At 37.1% G+C, this 24410-nt stretch overlaps 1 protein-coding gene across 2 annotated transcripts in view; it reads right to left on the reverse strand.

The window, feature by feature from the left end:
- EFR3A (EFR3 homolog A) overlaps nucleotides 1-24410 on the reverse strand; it is a 112869-nt gene that overhangs the window by 66261 nt on the left and 22198 nt on the right. For both annotated transcript variants that reach the window (XM_028105612.2, XM_088022759.1), the window contains exons 2-5: nucleotides 10188-10264; nucleotides 6016-6143; nucleotides 4747-4897; nucleotides 2414-2535 (exon numbers count right to left, since the gene is read on the reverse strand). In XM_028105612.2, coding sequence (XP_027961413.1) covers nucleotides 2414-2535; nucleotides 4747-4897; nucleotides 6016-6143; nucleotides 10188-10264 — 478 coding nt within the window. The remainder of the gene's footprint in view (nucleotides 1-2413; nucleotides 2536-4746; nucleotides 4898-6015; nucleotides 6144-10187; nucleotides 10265-24410) is intronic.

The raw sequence follows: 24410 nt of genomic DNA on the forward strand, positions 1-24410 counted from the left end.
TAAAAATAAGACACTTTAAGAAATTTTGAATTTTTTTTTTAAAGGTTTATTTATTTATTTGGCAGGGGGGTGGAGAATCCCCAAGCAGACTCCCCACTGAGCTTGGAGTCCGATGGAGGGCTCAACCCCAGGACCCTGAGATCATGACCTGGGCCAAAATCAAGAGTTGGCCATTTAACTAAGCCACCCAGGTACCCCTAAATTTTGAGCTTCTTAATGTATCCTTTCATAAATACTAGGATGTCACAAACACTTTTCACCTACACAGGCTTATATGTGAAACTCAGTTCAACCAAAATTTGAGAAATGTCTGTATAGTTTACTAATCCTTATAATATTAAAGAAATACTACATTCTGCATATTTACCATATTTTAAAAGAAAACAAAATTGTCAGAATCTTTAAAAAAAACTATCCTTTTCTTTAGGTAATCTTTATACCTTTTTGCCCCATTAGTAAGTTAACATCAGCCTTTGAGGACAGGGACAATTTTTTTAAGATTCATTTGAGAGAGAGAGACCACACATGCACGCGTGCAAGCCTGAAGAAGGGCAGAGGAAGGAGAACCTCAAGCAGACTCCCTGTTGAGCACAGAGCCCCATGTGGCCAATCCCAGGACCCTGAGATCACAACCCATGCCAAAGTCAAGAGTCAAACACTCAACCAACTGAGCTACCCAGGCACCCCAGAAGAGGGACAGATTTTATAAAACATTTTTTAAATGTTCTTTGGGAAGAAAAAGAAAAGATTTTAAACTGGAAAAAAGGAAATTAGCAAGACAGTTATAGTTATCTCCACCATTCTAAGGCTCTACACTCATAAAAAAGGAGTAACAGCATAACTCTAAATGGCCAATACTAAGCTGAGGAAAAATTATACCTATGGCATGTCAGACAGTGTGTTTGTATCTGAAAACAACTAGTAAATCACTTCTCAGCTTTCTTTCTCCTTGTTAAAATAACCTTTTACATTTGTTTTGGTTTTTATAAACCAACACTGTAGGGGCGCCTGGGTGGCTCAGTCGGTTAAGCGACTGCCTTCGGCTCAGGTCATGATCCTGGAGTCCCGGGATCGAGTCCCGCATCGGGCTCCCTTCTCGACGGGGAGTCTGCTTCTCCCTCTGACCCTCTTCCCTCTCGTGCTCTCTATCTCTCATTCTCTCTCTCAAATAAATAAATAAAATCTTAAAAAAAAAAAAACCAACACTGTAGCTCGCACACTAAAAGCTAGTTATATTTCTGCACATTCCCTTATTTTAAAAGAAAACTAAAAATTACAAACATGCTAAATCTTGACTTTAAACTGCCTACAATAACTCTCTGAACTCAGGTTAGTTTCTTTCTTTTTAGTTGTAGTATTGTAAAATTCAAACTACTTTTTACTTACCAGATTCATTTTGATTTTAATTCTTAACTTTAAAGCTTCTCATTTCCACATAAATATCAACCTAGAGACTGTGTTTGCAGATAAGTACTTGATTCCAGATTACTAGGAAGTATCCAGAAGAAATGTTTAAAAATAACCCAGTTGTTATGATAAACTGAGACTGACAATGATTCAGTAATATTCTTTCAATCATTCAACTTATGTATGTATTCATAAAAGTACTTATTGAGAGCCTACTATGTGCTCAGCACTATTCAAAGTACTAGTGATACACCAGTCCTCAAAACAAGGACGTTGTCCTCCTGGAGTTCATATTCCATAGAGGAACAAGAAACAGACGAGAAGATGATGAAAGAGTAACTGGGGATGGGATGAGAGGGTGATATTCAATAAACAAAAGGTGACCAGTGGAGGACTCCCCTGAGAAGGTGGCATGTAAGCAGAAAGCTGAACAAGGTGAGGCATAAAGCCCTGTGCATATCTGGGGAATCATTCTAGGCAGAAATCACTTAGTCCACAGGCCTTGAAGAACTGTGCCTGATGTGTTCAAGAACAGCAAGGAGACCATGTGGCTGGAAAGAGCAAAAAGAACAAGAAACAATAGGCCCACAGAATCTGACAGGGCAGAGGGAGCAGAAAGGGGCATTCCAGGTTACAGTAAAGACTAGGAATTTTAGTCTCAGTTGAGAAACCAGTCTCAGTCTGGCTACTTCAGCCAGTCCTTCTAAAGCGACAGAAAGACGTATTTCAGGAAAAAAGTGTGTATTTTCCCATTTCCTTTGGTAATCATTACGTAATATACCATATTATGTATTATGGTAATCAAAACACAGTACTCATCAATAAACCACTCTATGACTGTAAGTCATAGAGTAGGGGCATCTAGGTGGCTTAGTCGTTTAAGCGTCTGACTCTTGATCTCAGCACAGGTCTTGATCTCAGGGTCGTGAGTTCAAGCCCTGGGTTGAGTTCCATGCTGGGTGTGGAGCCTACAATAAAATAACTCATAGAGTAAAATAATACATACTCTGTTCGTATTTCTGGATCACTATGACAGGAATGACACATGGCACTGAAGCGAGATACAAAAAAGTCATAACGTCTGTGATAGGATGGTGTATCTTCTTCAATATTTGCAAATTTGACAAACTAAAAAAAAATATATATAAACATGTTATCACCTTTTGGAAAGTTTGGAACACATTTCATCCATTATTTGTCACATTAACAAGATCTATCCAAATAAGCAGCAAATGAAACATATAAAATATCATAAACACTACATACATACAAAAGGAATTTTTTAATGAACTTGAGAAAATCAAGAATATAGCTTTATAAATATTAACTTTAACACTTTAATCCAGTTTCTTTTGAGTGTGCCCACTCTCTAGAAGGAAAAGTCTTACTCTAAAGCTGTTCTCCATTTCCTATACACTGACCGTACTTCAATGATAACCTCAGGCCTAAACCTGCAGAAAATTTTATTCCTTAACCATGGGCACCAAATCTCTGACAGCTGTGACTTAACACACAAATGAGTGATATTTATACCAATAAGATGGGACATGGAAAGGAGACATAAACTGAAGGAAATGTACACTCAACAGAGAAGAAAAATACTGAGATGGTAAAATATATTCTACCTCCTTTCTAGATATAAAAAAGAGAGAAATATCTATGCATTTGGGAAGTTTTAAATATCCCACCTGTGTCACAGACCTGATCCTAAGGCTCCTTATTATGTATTTCTCATTAGCTTTCCATTCACTCAGTGATGTGTTACTTCTGGGTACAGCCTAACAGCATACTGTTACTTTACATGTAAATTTAAATATATATAAACACCTGCCAGGATATAGACTGCTGGCTTGAAAGACTATAACCAAAAGAATTATTCAACCAAATTTACCAATACTTTCCTGTAAAAACTAAACAAAGAATAAAATAAATGTGAGAAAATGAAATTATGATACCAAAACAATTTAAATTAATTCTGCCAGAGCTAAGTCCTCAGTTTTAAATGATAATTTTATATGATTCATATTATCTAGAAAAGGGCCACAAATACTACACTTGGTTGAGATTAAACTGACATTCATTACCTATTGTGTGCCATACACTGTGTTAAGTGTTTTCACACAATTTAATCAGTCCAATGGCCCTGTATCATTATCTCCAGTTTACAGACAGGAACCCTGAAATTCAAGAGCTGAAATCATTTGTCCCAAGTGACAATAAGTGGTGGAACTGGCGTAAGAGTGCAGGGATTTGACTCCAATTGTCACGATTCCCATACTACGCACTGACCATGTGAAGTTTCAGAAAATACTAAACCAAGTATCTCTATTTTTCATAAAAATAAATCTTAACCAACTGAGCCACCCAGGGCCCTGTCAAAAACTAATGATGTACTATATGTTGGCTAACTGAACATAAAAAAAAAAAAAAAGACATGAAAAGTAAAACAGCCCAGGTAACAGTATGTCTTTTGAAAGCATCAGTTTGTGAAAAAAACAAACAATATTAAGACAGAGATATTGTGCAATCATGAAGAATTGAATCTTCCAGAATCCCAGAGAGAAAATAAAAACTCACATTCCGTTGCAAAAAATAAATAAGTAAATAAACCTTAAATTTTATCAGGAAATGCTCAAAATGTAAATGGAAAAAACACACACACAAAAGTCTACCTATAATATGTTCCTCACTTTCCAATATATGTTAAAAAAAGAAAAATATTAAAAGATTACTTCTGGATATTGGAATTACAGTTGTCTTATTTACTCTTCCATGTTTTCTTGATTTTCCAAATGCACTACAAAAAGCATATTACTTTGAAATAAATCAGAAATGTTTTAAATGACCATTAAAATGTTAAATGTTCTGGAAAATTCTTAGGAGAAACTTTATTCTCTTTTCACTTATTGAAAGTCACAAGTAAGAATACAGACCAAGTGATCGTTTACAGAAGGAGCTCCTATTACCTCTGAGTATGAAGAACTTACTTAATGGCCAACAGATTTTCCGATGCTCCTTATGAATGGTTAGTATCACAGATTTCACAAGAAGCAACAGAAAAAGCTAGAGACAGTGTTTTGTTTTGTTTTTTTAAGATTTTATTTTTAAATAATCTCTATACCCCAAGTGGGGCTCAAACGCACAACCTCAAGATCCAGCTGCATGCTTTGCTGACTGACTGAGTCAGGCACCCCTAGAGACAGTGTTCGAATCACCTACATCTGCGTTGTTTGTCCACATGCCCTGAACAAAGCATTTGTTTTTATCAGGTAAAAACATTCTAAGGAGATATCAAGTCTAGATATGCTAATTAACCTGAAAGAGAACAGTTTTACTCACAGAATTTGTTCCAAGAACTTGAAGCTTTGGTTCCCCTGATTCTAGCAGCTTTGCTACCATATGAAGAAAGCTTTCTACAAATGGCTTGATGCTTTGAGAATGGCAAGCCATAAGAAGTTGGTCCAACGCCTCCATAGCAATTAAAACATACCTAAGTATAAGAGAAAAATAATGTCAAAGCATTTCTAGCTCTCCAAATTCTCTTAGGTGCTTTTTCATTGGAATAATTAAATGTAAATGCACGGAACAGAGAAAGGCAAATTTAGTAGTTCCTAAGTGAAATCTTACTTCTCACAAACACTAATGATCTCCGATTATATAATAACCCTCAAGCTGAAGTATACAAAAACTACACTGTACTACCACCCCATCGTCTACTCTTTTCCAAACTCTTCCAAAGTTTCTTTAGTATTAGCTTTGTGTATATTTTTCTTTGGAAACATGGACATTTTCTATTTTCCAGACTTCTAACCATCTATCTTTGCATCTAACCCAAAAGAATTACTATAAACAATGTGCCTAAAGTTTCCAATATAACCTATTTGTATTTGTAAATATGTGTAAAAAACATTACCAGCAACAACAGAGTATCATAAGGAAACATAAATTTAACCTTACAATTCATCAGATTTTAAAGCTTATACTAAAAATTAAAATTGACTTTAGATAACTTTGTTTCAATAACTGTAAGACTCACTAAAATGTTCTAAGAGATAACAATATGGAAGTAGGGAAAACCAGTATCACTTGAAGAATGGAGTACTCTAAGAAATGAGGATCATAAAATAAATATGGAAAAGTACTTATAATCCAAAGTATCCAAGTTACTACTGTTCAAGCATAATGAATGGAGTACGATGACAGACTTTCATTTATAGGTAGGTATATAGCTAATACAGGTCCAAATCAGCATGCTTACATTCTCTGGATCTTAATATCTAAGCCTAACGTTCTCTTTCATTATTCTACTGATAAATACACTAAGGGAGTCAATTTCTACTATTTCCATTAAAGAAATATTAAAATACCAAAAATTAATGGATGCTTAGGCTAAAGGCAACTCTGTTCACTCACATGTATCTATTCTTAAAACATAACCATCAGAAAAGTAATAAAAGCTGCAAGGTATACATTTCCTTGTAAAATATTACAAGGTTTTATCCTCCACATATCATCTTGGCATGACTAGATGACAAAACAGTGTACAGAATGATTTAGCTTAGGAAGAATTTTCAGAGATACAGTATTAGCAGCAATTAGTTTCCTTACCCAGAACGATGTCTGACAACATCTCTGCTCAACCTCTCTGCTAAGTAAGAACCAATTCGATCCAGTTTCTCTGGAGCAGATACTGCATAAAATGTCAATTTCTCCATGTCCGCTTTAACAAGGCCATCCTAAAAATAAGAAGAACGGCAAGATAAATAGGCTATCTGTATTTTCATCATTGTTTTTTATTTCTAACCATTGTTTGCTTCACATGTCCCCTTTTGGGATTCGTGATTAATCTATTATTTATGCTGAACCTTTCTGGCTATAACCTCCTTACTGTAAATATTCACCATTCTAGATATAGAATTTTCAGAAAGTTAAAGAAATGCCCCCCTTTAGGCAGAATATTTAAATATACCTTCACAAGCAATGAATTATTCTAACACCTTCCTAAATAGAGAAACAGCTCAACTAAATGCAATATGTAGGGAATGGGATGTATTTTAGTGAAAAGGTTGCAAACAAATTTATTTCAATTTTAAAATTTTACACTATGTTGTTAAGCCTATTTTACTCCTTTACATATACAACAGTGAACATGTTAAAATGATTCCAAACGTGCGGATAGCATTACAAAGCCTTCTTTTAATTAATAAATGAGAAGGTATTAAGAACTGCATGAATCTCTGTTTAGCCAACATATTAAAAAACAAGAGGCCCCCAGTGTGGGATTGGCAAACTTTCCTTTGTCTCTGCGCTCTAAAAGGTGACAGGCCACAGATCTGACGGTACTCCTCACCCTCAGACAACAAATCAGTTATCAGCCTAAACGTTTTGGTCATATATAGTCCAAATAACTAAATGCTTTTTAGGATTGTTAGAGGAGGTGGGAAGGGAGACGGAAAAATTATGTTAAATGGTGAATCTACAAGCAAAAATTTTATAAATCTACATTTTCAACTGTCCCCTCCACATTCTCTGGCTATATTGTCATTGCTCCATCACCAACCTACTTTTTACCTAACTCGGTTTTCCTCAAACTTGCTACTTTGCCGCCTCTCTTCCCTCTCTGACATCAAATGAACTCCTCTCCTCCTCAGAGAAGATGGAAGTCATCAGATTAGAATTTACTGGCAAAAACGCCCCTGCTTTCTCAGTGCCCTCTAGACCAGTCGTTTTCAACCAGGGTGACTTCATTTCCCCAGGGCAATGTCTGAAGACATTTTGGATTGTCACAGCTGGGCGGTGGGTGTACTGGCATCTGGGGTAGAGGCCTGGGATGCTAATAAACATCCCACAATGCACAGGATAACCCAACAGCAAAGAATTAACTGGATCAAAAGGTCAGCAGAACCTGAATGAAGAAACCCTACCCCATGCAAAGTGAAAGTGCCCTATTTTTGGAGGACTTGTCTTGGAGAAATCAGTTTGCCTATGTTCTTGCTGTTTGCTTCACATGGCCCAGGATCTGGCTCCATCCAGTTAGCCTCTATCTTTCCTGGTTTTTTAACCTCTCCCTCTGTATTAGTTCCTCTACATCATTACTTAAATATGACTGCCTCTCACCCATTTTTTTATCCCTTACTAATTTTTGAGGAATTATTTATACACAATAAACTATAATTTGAACTATGACAGTTGTATATCTGTGAAACCACCACTAAAAAACAAGGTACAAACATTTCTATCATTGCAAAAGATTCCTCATGTCCTTTGCAGTCCATGTCTTCCTCTCCAGGCAAACAGCACTCTGGTTTCTGGCATTATCAAAAGCAGCACACATCGATGGAATCATACAGTCTGTGCATGACTCCTCTCACTCAACTCACCTCTGCCTGGGGATGCTTCTCTAGCTCACCTGGGTAACGCCTACTCATCCTGCAGGTCTCAATGCCCTCCAAAAAGCCTTCAGTGCAACCTCCCAACATCCCTTCAGAGCTTCGGTAAGAGGCTCCCCCTATATGTTCCTTTAGCTCACTGTACTTATGTCTATTATATTTTATCATACTGTTTTTTCACTCATTAAGCAAATACTCATGAAGTGCTAAACCATGTGCCAGGCACTGTCATTGACACTAGGGAAGAAAGGGTGAGCAAAGAATTATATTAACTCATTTAATCCTCATGAGAACCTTATGAAATAGGAACTATTTATAATTTCCATTTCTGATGAGAAACCGAGGCACCTGCCCATGATCACAAGGGTAGTAATTACTAAGACATGGTTTGGTCCCCCTCACTAGATCACTCTTTGAAGGCCGGGACTGTAACATGTAGACCTCTGTATACTGGGTAGTATGCCTGATCTATTTTGGCTATACTACATGATTTTTTATTGTTGGTCAATAAATTAAAAATAACAAATAAGGTCAAATGGGTTATGATTGCCACATGTATGCAAGGTTTATGTAAATATTTTTAAATCTTATTTTACAGATCTCCATTTGAACAAATCTTATCTAAATACTCAGCAATCAATCAATCAATACCTGGCAAAAATTTTCTTTCTATAACCATTCTCTCTACCTGTCATCACTAATCTAATCTACCTGTCATCACTCCATGGTCACAAGTGTTCAAAACTCCCTCACTGCTTAGGAATTAAAGTAGATAAAGGAGAAGCTTTGTCTGTCATTCACATTCCTCCATAATCTGGCCTCCACCAATGATCAGAACATTCAGTCTATTAAATGACATGACTGGAATTTCAAATCAGAAATCATGGTCAACGTGATTATCACCCAATACCCTCTACAATGAGGCTATATAAACCTTTATTTGAAGGTTCTTAATCTCAGATGTACCCCTTGCTTTCTCTTACACCCCTTTGCCTTTTCTCTAGAGGCCCCTCACTTGCAACAAAGAGACTAATCTCACTTGTCCAGATGGCATACATCCTTCAAAGCTCAGCAAATCTCCTTTCCTCCAAGAATGCTTCCCAGAGATTGCCAACCCACAGTAAAATCTCTCTGCTTTAAACGCAAAAACTTTACCACCTGTTTTACTTAAAATTTTGCTTACTGACTTATGCATTAAGATTTAATATTTAGTATGCTGTTGCTTTAAATCAGTCAATGGATGAAAAGCTAATAAAGGCAGGTACCCTATCTTCCAGCTTAATCAGCCACAAATTATCCAGGTATCTGGCAGCCAATAGTATGTAACAAATTAACCTCTTCTAAATGGCTGAATGTTTAAATCAAATTTGATTAAAAATAAATATTTCATATATCATGAAATATATAAATGTTAAGATAACCAAAAGGTTTCTACAATTGGCTATATTTTATTTATTTTTTTGGTAAACATTTTTTTTTTTTAATTTTTAAGTAATCTCTACACCCAACATAGGACTCGAGCCTATAACCCTGTGATCAAAAATCACATGCTCTGTGGACTGAGCTAGCCAGGTGCCCCAGCTACATTTTAAAATAAAGCAATTAAACCAATCTAACAATTTTTTGTTCATATCCATTTAACACTAGACTAACGGAGTCTTGGAAAACTTAGCACAGTGTCAAGCAAAATCAATCAAATCCAGTTGCTTTGAAAACAGTAATCTTCCATAATAAAATAATGGTTATGAAAAACTTGCAAGCATTTAAGTAAAAAGAGAACAAACTGCCTAGAATACCATTCCTTTACTTCTCACTTCTCTTCTGAAAATTGTGTGGCCAAACTATTTACTCTTCAGATCTTAGCTTAGATTTCATTTCCTTAAGGCCTCTGTTCTCCAGGCCCACATTAGGCGTCATTCCGACCCACTCCAGAAGTGCCCTGTGCGTCATCTCTCTATCACAGCATTCTTTCACACAATATTATAATCGCCGATTTCCCTGTCTGTGAGCTCAACAAGAGCAGAAAACCATGTCTGTGTTCACAGTTGTACTCTTAGCATTTTGTACAAATAATCTGGCACTAGCTCATAAATTTCTGAAAAGTATTACTTAAATATAGGAACTATCTAGACAAGAGAACACCATCTGTCCATCATTCCAAATGTTTTGTTAATCTACGAAAAGGATCTGAAAATTAGACAAGCAAGCATGGGTCATTTAAAAGTAAAAAAAAAAAAAAAAAACCAAAAAGATAAATATAAAAATAGTAGTGTACATGGTGAGATTTAGGGGTAAAAGTAGAGAAATGAAACTAGGGAAACCTTAGGGAGGTCAGCAGGGGGCAAGGATGGGTCAGCAAAGAGAAGGATCAGTAGATGTAGATCAAATTACTTTTGGATCTTCAGGGAATATGTTGTCCACCAGGCGTTTGTAGCGAGGACGCAGAGCAGAACAGCAGCAACACACTCCTGTTCAAAAAAGAATAAAATCACAAAGTACAAAGATTATTCATCCTGTAAAACTGACCTAGAAATTCAGGTTTCTGAACATTAATGAGTTATTTAAAATAAAAACTGCAAACTAGCGCCAACAGAAAACAGGAATGCAAATTCCATTACTAAGAAATGAAAAAATGTCCTCTCCCCTCCCCAAAGACACTAGGTCAAAGTGAATACATTAATGAATTATTCCAAAATTCCAAATCAAATCATTTAGGGGCATGTGTGTGCGTGTGTGTACACAACCTACCAAATTCACCCTAGAAAGGCAAATACATAATCTCTAACCCCTTTACTTCCTTTCTGATCTCGTCTCCTACCACCTTCTGCATCCTCCAGCTCCGATTCCCACTGCCTGGCCCAATCCAGTCACAGTCCCAGCCACAGTGGTCTTGAAGCACAGTTTGTTCCACTGCGGCTGGTGGAAACAATTAATACGGGTACCTACATAATGCATCATATGAGGAACTACACTAGAGGGGGAAACAACCTCAAAGGAAAGTCCAGGAATTTCAAAAATGCTCAAAGGCTGCTCTATATAGTTTCAGGTGTTGGTGTCTTGGAAAGAGCAATGGACTGGCATCCAGAATATCTGGGTTCATTCCAATTCTTTCACTTAAGTGACTACATGGCCTTGGGTAAAGCACATCAGCTATCTGGAAAGAACCACGTAAGTGAGAGCGATTAGTTTTCTTGTCCTGCAAACTAATAACAGGAATGCTGGTCTGGAACCACTATAAAATTATTCCCATGATTTATGAAACTGGAGTATGTGTGTCTCTGTGGAAGTGTGCATTTGCATGTATTTAGAAACCAAAATATGATATGAAACACTGCTTGAGCCAGAAATTAAAAGAACTCGGATCTAAGCAGACTATCTCACAGAGTAAGGTTATGCAAGAGACTTCTCCAGATCTCACTTTGCTCATGAAGTATGCACATTTATGCACGCATTCATACACCAAGTGTCAACCGAGGGCCTGGCACTGGCCAAAACAAATAAGACTGAGTCCAGATTTGCAGTGAAGCAGAGTCAATAAAGTGATAAGAACAAGAGAGACTTAAGATTTGTACAGTATCTTTAGCGATCATAGAGCACTGTGCATAAATAATAACATTTCTAGTAACCTAGTGAAGTATTACTACCATTACTTTACAGGAGTGGGAAGTGCAGCAGAACTGACCAAGTAACTTACTCAACAGCAATGGCTGGGTGAGAATCCAGTGTCTAATTCTGTAACCCCATGCTCTTCCCATAGCACCACAGGTACTAGTGGTCAAATCAGTCAACACCCAAGTATTTCACCTGTACCAATTATGTGCCTAAGACCATGCTAGATGCCACAGATACAAGAAAGTATAAGAGACAAGATCCCTGTCCTTGAGTTTATAAACTTATATATAAAAAAAATAGTGAGGGGCGCCTGGGTGTTTCAGTCGTTAAGTACCTGCCTTCGGCTCAGGTCATGATCCCAGGGTCCTGGGATCGAGTTCCGCATCAGGCTCCCTGCTCAGCAGGAGGCCTGCTTCTCCCTCTCCCACTCCCCCTGCTTGTGTTCCCTCTCTCGCTGTCAAGTAAATAAACAAAATCTTTAAAAAAAACCAGTGAATTAATTTCAGCAGTATATACTTGGCACAATGCACTGATAATATGAAATGCTCTCTATTGTTCAGGATGTTTCTTACTTTAACAGAAGAAAAAAAATTCCAAAGAGTTCACTGAGGAATTTTTCAGATTAATGAACACCAAAACACCTGAACTTTTTTAGAATCCAAAAGCAAACACTGGTCCTATTATTAGAGGAAAAGAAGGGGGGGAGGAGAGGGAGGAAAAAGGCAAGTAAGCAAAAGTCGTATTTCTCTGTCTACTACAATCAGTATAAAAATACTTCAGATAAATATTAATACACTGAAATAAATTAAAATCAAATATGTACTGAGTGGTTATCATGCAGAGCACCAAGCTAGGTAATGGCAATGATGAAAAAAGCTTGCAACCTGATAAGAAGATTAAGATGAATACTCTGCTAACACTAATGCAAGGCCAAATATAGTACACTCAAATTGCTATCACGGCAAAGAGACCAGCAAGGGACTGAAAAACAAGTCTCACTGCTTCAAGTCCCCTGTCAAAATGGTAAATTATGTTATTTTCAATAAGAAAAGATTCTTAATAGCTATTAGGTTTCACTTACATTGACACTTTGGGATATCATACATTGCTTTTAGTTTAAAGAGGTTTTAGAAAAGATGTGAACTTGGAATACACACCATATGCAGCTCCTACTTTCAGAAAGCTTAGGTCTACTGAGAGAAACAGGAGTGAAGAGGAAAATGCCACACAGGCAGTATGCGGTTAAAGGGAGGGCTTTGGAGTCAGACAGGCCAGGGGTGACCCCAAGGTCTCCTGCTGTCCAGCTGGATGGGCAGGTTACTTTATCTTACTACGCCTATGTTTCCTCATCAGTTAAATGGTATAATAATGCCTTCTTTGTACTTACTGGGGAAATTAAAAATGAAAAGAGTACAACATATAGCAAGCATTCAATAAAATGGTAGCTATACTAATACAATAAAAGAAGTACTACAAGGGGTAAGCAGAAGGTGCTTGAGGGCCCTACGGATAATCTTCCTGACAGTATGAAAACCTTTGCTGTAAACTAATCATTTAAAAAATCACACTAAAAACTAATGTAACACTGTATGCCAACTATACTTGAATAAAAAAAACTCAAATTCTGTATATGGTTCACAATAAGTTTTCAGAAATAGTATCGGTACCAGTTGGGGGGGGGCAGTGAAATGTTATTTTCTGAGCACGATGTGTGCAGCATTATACTAAGTATTTTCCGACATTCCTCACTCCTACACCAACTCTCTGAAGCGGGTACCATCATCTCTCTCTGATAAATGGGGAACAGGCTTAGGGAGGCCATCTGTCTGGTATCACCCAGCTGGTAAGGAGCACAATGGAGCCAAGTCCAGCCCAGATTGGATGACTTCAAAGGGTAACTGCCATATTACATGCAAGTACAAGACAATTTCTAAACTAAACATTTTAGCTCTCCACCAACCATGACCAATGACCATGACTGCAGGAGTGAGTCTGACTCACAGACTAGGAATACACTACCATGCAGAGAAGTAAATGATCACAGTGCGTTTCTCCAGAAAACCCAAAATAAAACAGAAACACCTTCTTCTACTTATTATGAATGAAAAGCTACCAACTATAGAGAAGATACATGCAACCAGAATTAAAACTTTTCAATTTACTGAGATTTCATGTTGATGATAACATAAGGTTAAAATGACTGTGGCATCAGTAATCACAAAAGAAACACTATTAACTACTTTACAGAAGAGAATACTATACTTGTAAACATCACAAGAACAAGTAAAATGAAGTCACTGGACCTACTCAGCCATAGAAATGGGGTTGACTCCCTTGTCGAAGTCAATTCATAGGGCTTGTCGAGTTCTGCTGCAGGAACTTGAATGTAGTCTTTCATGTTGTAAGAGACTATTTTCTAGTCGATCTTCCTGCTTTTAGATCCTTTTCCTACTGCTCAGGAAGTGCCTAGTTCACTTCACTTGTAATTAATTAGCAGAGGGTACTAATGGACTGTAACTTATCTAACTGGTTGCTGACATCAAGTGTAAAGCTATCAAGAACTTGATAATATCCATATCAAATTCTGCTGCCAAGACCGAAGAGCTTAAACAAGATACTACAAAAGTGCATGCTGCTAGTTTAATAAAAGCAGATTTTCACAGTTTAATAACATGGGAAAATAAAGCTACTTACACTTTTCCTGAAAGCATTCCTTCAATTCCTCCTCATCCTTGCTTCTAATCCCTTCCAACAAACTCATTTGAGCCCCAGACCACCCTATTTTTGAGCCCTTCCCAACTTTCTCTTTCCAAAGGACTAAGCATATCACAGAATGCCTCAAGCAACTGGCTACTCTGAGCAATCAATAGGAATTCTTCCATTACATTTAATTCTAGTACATAAGGAGAAGGGAGTTCACTATTCTCCTGATGCGGGTGGAATTCAGAGCTTTGCTTATGATATGCCAGTACAAACAAGTCCCAAATGGGATACCTATAGAAAAATGGAACACGGGCACAGTTGGAAACTTTTTTGGTACCCAAAAAAGTACCAAGCTACATATTATAGCAGTGTTCAGGCAGGGCCACGGAGCACTCTGATTAATGGGCTGAGTACTACCTCCCTGCCCACCTCTCAGGGTTAGGGGTACTAAATCCATATAGATATACAAAGTGCCTACAATGTAAAAGTCATGTAACATATATTTTTAACAAATTTTGCATAGTCCCAAATTACAATTTCTTCTTTAAAGACACCCCAAGACAATTTCTTCTCCTTAGCTCCCCTACTATCATTCTCATGGGGATTCACCAATGTCTCCGGGTCCTCATCTCAGGCAGAAATGAGCTGTAGTGACCTCTGGCAGCCTCCTTCTTCTTTGATGGTGAGGTGTTAAAATTAATTTCCAACCCACCCTGGCCCACAGAGGCATTCATAGAAGGACTTGAATAGCTGCACAGAAAACCTCACAGCTGAACTGACAGTAAAATGAATCAGGCACATGAGCACACAAAGGTGCTGGGAGAAATCTGCTTAATGGGCCAGTATTCTAAGTGGTTGGCCAACTGGTGAGTACTTCTAGTTTGTGATGACATTTGCTTTCCTATGCAGCTCTGTGAGTGTGGGGGGTTTGGATAATTAATAAAGACTCCTTTTAAGATAAGCTACTTATATTTTCAATAAACTATATAATCTAATAAGTTAAATCTAACTGGAAATATTAAAGTCTCCATTATTAAACTATTAATGTCTCTATTATTAAACACCAACATAGCATTGGGTACTTGGGATAAAACTATCTTCTAAAACAAAAATAAGTTATACTAACACTGTCACTGGAGTTGAAGAATGCTTAGATCCTATTATGGGAACCAACTGTATGACTTTAAATTAGGTTTATTTTATGATCTGTAGAAGCAGCATATAATGGTATCTGTATCTTCTACATGTCAATTATATTATCTCAATTAATTCTTACAAGTAATATATTGGGAATTCACTGTACTATTTAGGGCTTACTAAATTTCATACTTTTAAATGGGAATGGCTATGATTACAGGATTTTGGTTCTTTATGCCTTCACTGTATATTTCTACAACTGTAACAATTCATTATACTTATTTATATACATGTCTGCCTTTACCACTAGAATATGAGTCCCTCCAACATAAAATCCATGTATCTTATTCATTGTTGTGCATGTCTGGCACATAGCAGACATTTATTAAAATGTTTCTTAATTAAATGAAGAACCAAAGTTCACTGATAAACAAATTTAGTATCTGCTCTGATATGTGCTATAAGAATAAAAATAATCATCAAGAAAGTACACCTGTCCACCACAAAACACTAAATGCCAGAACAATAGAATTTCTTCAACAAACAGAGATGTCAACTGGTTCACTTATACGATTCATATTTTATTTTTCGGCCTAGTGGAGGCCATCCATAATCAAGGCGAAAAGGGACAGACTGTTTTTCTTTTGGAAGATTTAAAAAATGTATCACTCCGACAACTACAGTTCTATGGTATCCTGAATCCTGGAAGAATGAGCATCACATTTATTTTCTCCAAGGTTAAAATTAAAAGTCAAGTTACTTATTCAGTTAGTGTCAGAACAATACAATGAAAAGGATTCAGTAATGCTACAGTCCCACTCATACATACAAAAGGTTAATATAGAAATATACATATACACATACACATATTTGTATATGCTATATATAAAGTCTATAATATGGATGTTATTCCTGCACTTCAACATGTATATAGCCACTGTGTGAAGAACCACAAGGATTAAAAAGGTAATGGTCTACTTAAAAAGACAAAGGTTTAAAAATTGATTTTGAAGTAAGATTTGGACAGCATCTAAGGACAAGGGCTATCCAATGTATAAGGGTCACCCATAGAAGTTCAAAAGAGAGAGAAAGCACCTCTAGCTCAAGTGAAGAAAGGTAATTATCAAGTGAAGAAAGGTTTTACGAAGGACACAGGACTTGAGAGCTCCCATGAGGAACGAATACACTGAATAAGGGTAAACTGGGGACAGGGAAGGACAATTACAGCCGATGGCACAATGCAAACATCACTATGGAGGGTGACACGTGGAAAAAACCAGAATGCATTTTCTAATGGCCCACAGCTTAAAAAGGAAGGAACGTGGGAGGTGGCACAAAGGAAGCATCAAAAGGGTTTGGTGACTAATGAGATACGGGGTCAAAGAAACGGGAACAAAATAGTCTTATCTTCAGGAAAGTGTTCCTTTTAAGAGGATTTTAATCCATTAAAGGAGTATTTTATTACACAATTCTTTCCACTTGTAATTCTATACCTTCTCTCCTTTCGTTCTCAATTTCACTACTTCTTTATTCCCAGGCACATAAACTTTATGGAAAAGAGGACAACAAAGGCAATAAATGGAACTAAAGCTTCAATACTATTTTTTTTTTTTAAAGATTTTATTTATTTGAGAGAGAGAATGAGATATATATAGAGAGAGAGCATGAGGGTCAGAGGGAGAAGCAGACTCCCTGCTGAGCAGGGAGCCCGATGCGGGACTTGATTCTAGGACTCCAGGATCATGACCTGAGCCGAAGGCAGTCGCTTAACCAACTGAGCCACCCAGGCGCCCGCTTCAATACTATTTTTTAAAAAGATGCTCTTTCCATTACATTGCAATATGTGGCTGTACAACAAGCAATACGCAGACAAATCTCTGATACACTTTCAAAACTACACAGAGATACATACTGTCCACAGGAAAAAAAAGCTTTTTTGAGTCAACAAGTGATTGGTCTATACTCAACATCTGCTTACCCCCCATTATCACAATTTTTAAAGAAAAAATAAGTATTAGACATTCTCCTAATCAATTTAAAGATTTATACTTAGATTTAACTTTACAGTATACTATCATACTTAACTGAAAAAATTAAATATTACTCAGCAGAGTTACCAAAACAGAAACAATAAACATAGAATAATCCTGGCTTTTAGAAAATATAATCCTGCAAGATTCCATCTGAAAACCTTCTGGAATCATCATACAGAACTAAATTACCACAAATATTAAAATCAGAAAACACAATTCTCTATTCATTCCATCTGACGTTGGCTTAAACAACAAATAAGAAAGGATCCAAAGGATGACAGAAACCAGAGCTGCAACCAGGTAAGAGAAGTACTCACACCTGTCTCTACCACAGTTAGGACGTAACATGTGGGTCATCCCAACTTCTAAGACCATATGTACCCCTGGACCCTGTATGCCACAGACCTTCGAACGTGCTCAGGTGGCAGTCTTGGAGGAGTACAGCACTCCTGTGTCCCAATTTCCAGAGGTAAGTAATTAGATGAGGCAGAACTGAAAACTGAAATGGTATGTGATTCTCTTATTTAATATATAAAATATTGACTAAATGTCTTCTATGATAATGTCAGTAGTACCGTTAAGAACTATAAGAAGAAGGGCACCTGGGTAGCTCAGTCTGTTAAGTGTCCGACTCGATCTCAGCTCAGGTCTCGATCTCACGGTTGTGAGTTCAAGCCCTGTGTTGGGGCTCGATGCTGGGTATGGAGACTACTTTAAAAAAATTATAAAAAGAATGTTTTCTGCATGTATAAATGTTTTAAAGAGAACAAAAAGTATGTGAGCAACAACCTTCCTCATCCAAACCATGGTACTATTATGCAAATATTTACCATGCATAATTAACAAGTTTCAGGGGAGGGGAGAATTACAGAGTGGTTGAAGATATATTTAAAAACCATGATTAAGGGCGCCTGGGTGGCTCAGTTGGTTGGGCGACTGCCTTCGGCTCAGGTCATGATCCTGGAGTCCTGGGATCGAGTCCCGCATCGGGCTCCCTGCTCGGCGGGGAGTCTGCTTCTCCCTCTGACCCTCTTCCCTCTCGTGCTCTCTATCTCATTCTCTCTCTCTTAAATAAATAAATAAAGTCTTTAAAAAAAATGATTAAGAGGGAGAAAAATAGAGAAAGGGCAAAAGGTAAATCAGACTACTTAGAATTTATAATGGAACTGAGAAATTAAAATACTAAGCATTGATGTGTTTTTAGAGTCTTATTTAAACCGCAAAGACTCTAGGTGACCCAAAAACAACAGCAGCAGCAGCAACAACAACAAAACCCTAATTGTCAAAAGGAGATTGAATGCCCAACTAGGGGAATATGTGGCCAAGTCATTACGGGTTCTGACAGTTTTAATCTCTGGAGTATATTTCAACAAATCGATTGCTGGAGCTCTCCTACAAAAACTTATTTTCCACTTCTCAGAGCAAATCTTGGTAATTATACAACAAAGCTAGCCAGAAAGTACAGGAGCATCTTACTGTAAGGAGAAAAGGTATTCTTCAAAGATAAACAGAAATGGAGATCTATGTGTATCTAAAGGACTAATGGCAAGTTCCTTTAATTTGGAAGATGACAAAAGAAACTGCACTTACAACTTTCCTTTAGTTAGAATTTCTTGTAAAGAACACTTAGCACGAACAAGTATTCACGAACACCATGGAATATTGGTTTTTATGACTTTTTGAAAACTGTTTTTGTTCCATCAATGCTTACACATAAGCAAATGGCCCAGAAATTCTCATCCATTTAGAAAACATTTTGAAAGGGCAAAAACTTTTTTGAAACAGCCAAAACCTTCTATAGTTCAAAAATAAGATTATAACAAATTAAAAATTCCACATAAAAACACAAAAATTCTCATTAAAAATAAAGATGATACTAGTGTTTCTTGTAAGAGGATGCTGGAACGTGGGGGTTAGAAATCAAAACACAGAAAGAGGCATGATGTTAACACCACAAAGATAAGCCTACAGAGGCACTGAAGGATCTCTACAGAGAAGTGAAGGCAAGAACTCAACTTGCAAATCACTGATTCAGAGGCTTCTAAGGTCCTGGGTGCTTAGTACTTAAGTATCTTTAGATTGTCTGAAGATGCTATTAATAATTACACCAGGACCAGTAGTAGAGATCTTGGCCATCCCAGGCAACCCAGGACCTATGGTTTTCCTACTTACTTACTCTCTTAGAGTGAGTACTGGGACATGTCTAAGGGCACCAACAAAGAAGTCAGACTTTTGATTATAGCTACAAAATGAGGAAAAGCAGCAACAATCCAGCCAAGAAAGAGAAGGGTAAAAGAAAAAAAAAGAAAAAGACTAGTAAATAAATAATAATAGAGTAAAAAAAATAAGTGTACCTAGTTTTAATTTTTCTCATATATGATAACTATGACCTTAATATATCAGTTATCAGTTAAAATAATTTTTTTTTTAAAGATTTATTTATTTATTTTTGAGAGAGTGAGAATGAGAGAGAGAGCGCACATGAGGGGGGGGGAGTTAGAGGGAGAAGCAGACTCCCCGCCAAGCAGGGAGCCCGATGCAGGACTCGATCCCGGGACTCCAGGATCATGACCTGAGCCGAAGGCAGTCGCTCAACCAACTGAGCCACCCAGGCGCCCAAAATAATTTTTGTATAAAGACCATTAACTGATAAATTCCCTAGACATTTATAATTACATGTTTTATAAGATGCCTACTACGGTCAACTTACTAAGCTAGGCATTGTTGAGATGTGTTAATTCACAAAACTGGCTTCTAACATCAAGACTTATAAATAAATGCAAGATTATAAAGAATCAAAGTTACAGAAAACAAGGATTCTTTCACTAAAAACAATAGACAGCCACAAACAAAATCATAGCAAGTGACTGAATTCAACCTCAGTCTCTGGGTAGAATAATATATACCCAATTATGCTGTTTTTTTCCACCATACTCTTAACACTATCACACCAAAAAACAATTACCACCATCCTCAATTTCCCTAACAAAGTCAATACTCACAAGTCTTCTACTGTGTCAATGTGCTTATTCTCTTCATGAGGTTACTTCATAAGAAATTCTATGTAAACTATGCTTCCACAGTACAATTAATGCTTTTCTTTATAAGCCATCTGAAGAACAGTGTCCTGGATTTTTTTTTTCTTTAATTGAATACTCTCTGGCCCCACCAAGGACTTTCTGAGTCAATTTCTAGAGATGGATACCAGAATTTCTATTTCTAAAAATCACCCGGTTTCCTACTATGACCCTCATGCACATCCAAATTTGAAAACAACTGCTCTAGAGAACCACTCCCCTTGTATAATGATTTAAAGAAGCATCTGACTTTTTCTTATTGTGTACTTGGGACATTGTCCTTATCTACGTTATGCAATGGACAGAAAGTTATAATACAGGCTGCACCTTAAGATCATCTAATATATTGCAATAAATCAATCATATAAAGCACTAAATACAATGACAGAAATGATAAATGTGAGGGCATCTGGAAACCATTTCACAGAAGATGGTGCTGACATGATAAAGACCTATCACTGCCAACAACGCGCTGGTGTCTGTGGCTGAGATCTCTAAAACTTCCTCATTACTCTGAAATGCTGCCACCATAGCTCCCTGTGGACTAGATTTTCTAAGTAACTCATATAAATGAATACTTGGCAGACCCCATGCTAGAAATAAATCAGGGTGACATAAAATGGCCTTTAAGATCCTAAGTATTGCAAGCAAAGGAAAACAAATGATCATGATCAGGCTTTGCAAATTTTTTGTAACACTAACAAGACCTTTGAAATTTCCCTATAAAAGACTGCTCCTGCATGCTTCTCTGTATTTCATGCCACTGTGTCCTTCAAATTATCATAGTCCTCAGAATTATTTTACATGAAACAGGTAGAAGAATAGCTATACAGTTTGTAAAAATGATTCTATTCTCCTGTCCCCACCTTTTCTAGAGAAGACTTCTGTTTTAAGAAAGAATGACTTTTTACTGGTGAGTCCGGATGAAGGAACTGAGCATGCCCTAAAACATAAGCCCCTAATCTTTATCCTTTGAATTCCTTACACAATGCCCAGAACATAGTGAGTGCTCAATATCTATTTGTTGAATGAATGAACAAATGGACTCTTCAGGGTTTCTTTTTCAGATCTGCATTCTGCAAGTCACTCTCTCTGCTTCTATACGATAAGTATATTTGGGTCAGAAGCCGGTCTCTTTGTGGCCACAGTGGGGTTACCAAGAAGTTCGGAGTCAGGATGTCCCCCTTGAAGAAGGCTAAGTATGTCTGCTCTGCCAACCTGGGATGTCCCTTAGACACACTGTTGAAAAGTCTAGATCTGGAGCACAGGTAGCCCTTCACAAAAGTCAAGTCACATTCTCCGACCCAGCTTTATTAGAAACAAAGCTAATATTTTGACTGGCATTAGACTGATTTTTATATTTCTCTCACTTGGTTCCAAACTCAGAAGGGGACAAGGGCGTACTGCAACCCTCTTAAGTAAATCAACACCTATGCCTCAGAAATACATCTGATTGGGAAAACTCGTGTACCCAATCACATCTATGTTTTTGGCAATGCTGCTTTTAATAAGAGGCCTGCCATGCCCTAGGCTAAATGCAGAGCATACAAATCCAGGCCAGTCTCTGGCCTTCGGCAGCTCATGATCTGGTGGTGGAAGATAATCACAGAGAGAACTGTAAAGTCTGTGTGGTAACAGCTATGGTGCACCAGAATGCTCTGGGAGAACAGGAGCGCAACACCTAACTTTCCTGCAAGAAGTGATGACTAAGTCTTTAAGAAAAACTAGGAATTAGGCCAAGAGAAGAGGATTATCATTCCAGGTGGAAGGAGCCGCATATGTTAAAGCTATGAGGTTTCAACAAGAGTATGTTTTTAATTTGCAAACACGCATAAAGTTCTCTAAACTTAGAGAAGGCTAGACAAACCTGCAGGAAGCAGACTTGGAAACCAACTGAATGTAGATGGTAAGAAGAAGGAGGAGTCATAATAACTAGGACATGGGACAGTTTGGAGAAATGGTTGGATGGTGCTGTCACTGACCAACAAGGAACAGAGGAAGATACATTTTGGAGTGGGAGAAGGGTATCAAAAAGGAGAGAAAAAGCCTGGCGATGGGTATTAAAGAGGGCACATTCTGCATGGAGCACTGGGTGTTATGCACAAACAATGAATCATGGAACACTACATCACAAACTAATGATGTAATGTATGGTGATTAACATAACAATAAAAAATTTAAAGAAAAAAATTGCAAAAAAAATAAATAAAATCAGGATTCTCAGAAAAAAAAAAAAGGAGAGAAAGAATTCTGTTTTGCAAATGTTCAATGAGGTAGCAACCTAAAATAGGAGATCCCATAGTAGGCAAGTGAAATATAAATTTAAGAACCAAAAACATATGAGTGATAGCAAAGCAGCTAGCTGGGAATCACCAAAGACAAACGGGAGGGAGTTAGGGAGAACTCTGGGGAAAGTAAACATGTAAGGGATGACCAGCAGAGAAGGAAGTAGAAGAGAACTAAAGAAACAGGAAGAAAACTATAAAAGAATAGTGTTAGAGGGGTGCCTGGGTGGCTCAGTGGTTAAAGTGTCCAACTGTTGATTTTGGCTCAAGGTCATGATCTCAAGGTCCTGCGATCAAGCCCCACGCTCAACAGGGAGTCTGCTTGAGATTCTCTCTCCCTCTCCCTCTGCCCCACCCCGTGTGCACGTGGTATCTCTCTCACTCTCTAATAAATAAATAAATCTTAAAAAAAAAAAGAACAGTGTTACAAACACAAAGGAGTTTTCCAAATCTTGTACCTTCTACAAAAGTACCAGTTACATAGATAAAAGAAATAAGGACTTCAAACAATTCTCCAAAAAAAAGGTAAGATCATTTAAAAAAACAAAAAAACCCCTCAGATTTAATGGTAATGTGAATTACAATTTCATGATTAAATATTTTGACCAAAAATAAATCACAGCAGTGGTAGTTTCAGAATATCCAAACTGAAAATCACTGTTCAAGAGACTCTACACTTGATATGGGGGAAAAAAAAAGAGACTGATCACATAGTTTATGATTATAGGTTCTTATTAAAAATGACAAATAATACAAAATATCCCTCATAAGGATCTAGTAATATTTCACTACTGTTTTAATCAGTTTTTAGTAAGATACAAATCTTTTACCTAAAATATAGAACTAGATTATGTTCTAAAATTTTGAGTAAATAATGAAGGATAAAATAATTGACTAGAATGAGAAAATCACAAAACAACAGAAGAAAATTTCTAGAAGATGAAAATTTTACATCTGTGGAATCCCTACCCTTCACTTGGCACTTGGTGTTGAATGTATAACAAAAGCAGAGATTTCTTCTAATAAGATCAAGAATTGGTCACTGGTCTTATTCTAATAACAGATATAGTTTAACAGAAGTTCCATATTTGGGGAGTTTTTCCAAGACAGACATGCAAAGAACCTTTTAACTATCTCATATGACTGGTCAACCAATCAAATTAGGCTTATAAGGTGTCTTCTACACATAAGGTGCCAGAAATGCAAGAGGTGTATATTCAGGAAGTTCTCAATCTGGAATGGTAAAATTCAAAAATTCTAGTTGTCGCACTGTATTTTTCATCATCAAAGACAATTTTAAGACTGTGGTTACAGAACTGTCAGTACCGTTTGGGAAGTTATGATGAACAGGAAGTTCTAAAAGGCTGGGAGTTGACAAGACTCACAAAGCTTTGCAATATCACATCCATGTCTGTTCTATCACTTATTCTCTCATGTCGTGGCAGTTCGAGTTTCCTAAGGGGGGGGCTATATCTTAACTCATCTACCTAACAGAGCTCCTTTTTCCCTTTTATTGAAATAATTAACAAATGAAAATTTGATTTCCAGTAAGTAGAGATCCAAAAGTACAAATCAATAAACACCAGCCACTAATAAAATTATAAATTAACTAAATATTTGTGAGGTGTGTTTTTTTTTTAAGATTTTCTACCTTTAAGTAATCTCTACACCTAACATGGGGCTCCAACTCACAACCCCAAGATCAAGAGTCACATGCTCTACTGACTGAGCCAGCCAGGCACCCGAATTTTGTGAGTTCTTGATACA

The sequence above is a fragment of the Eumetopias jubatus genome, unplaced genomic scaffold, assembly GCF_037043125.1.
Source record: "Eumetopias jubatus isolate StellerSeaLion01/CBP00866 unplaced genomic scaffold, mEumJub1_p1.0 scaffold_4, whole genome shotgun sequence".
Lineage (NCBI taxonomy): Eukaryota > Metazoa > Chordata > Mammalia > Carnivora > Otariidae > Eumetopias > Eumetopias jubatus.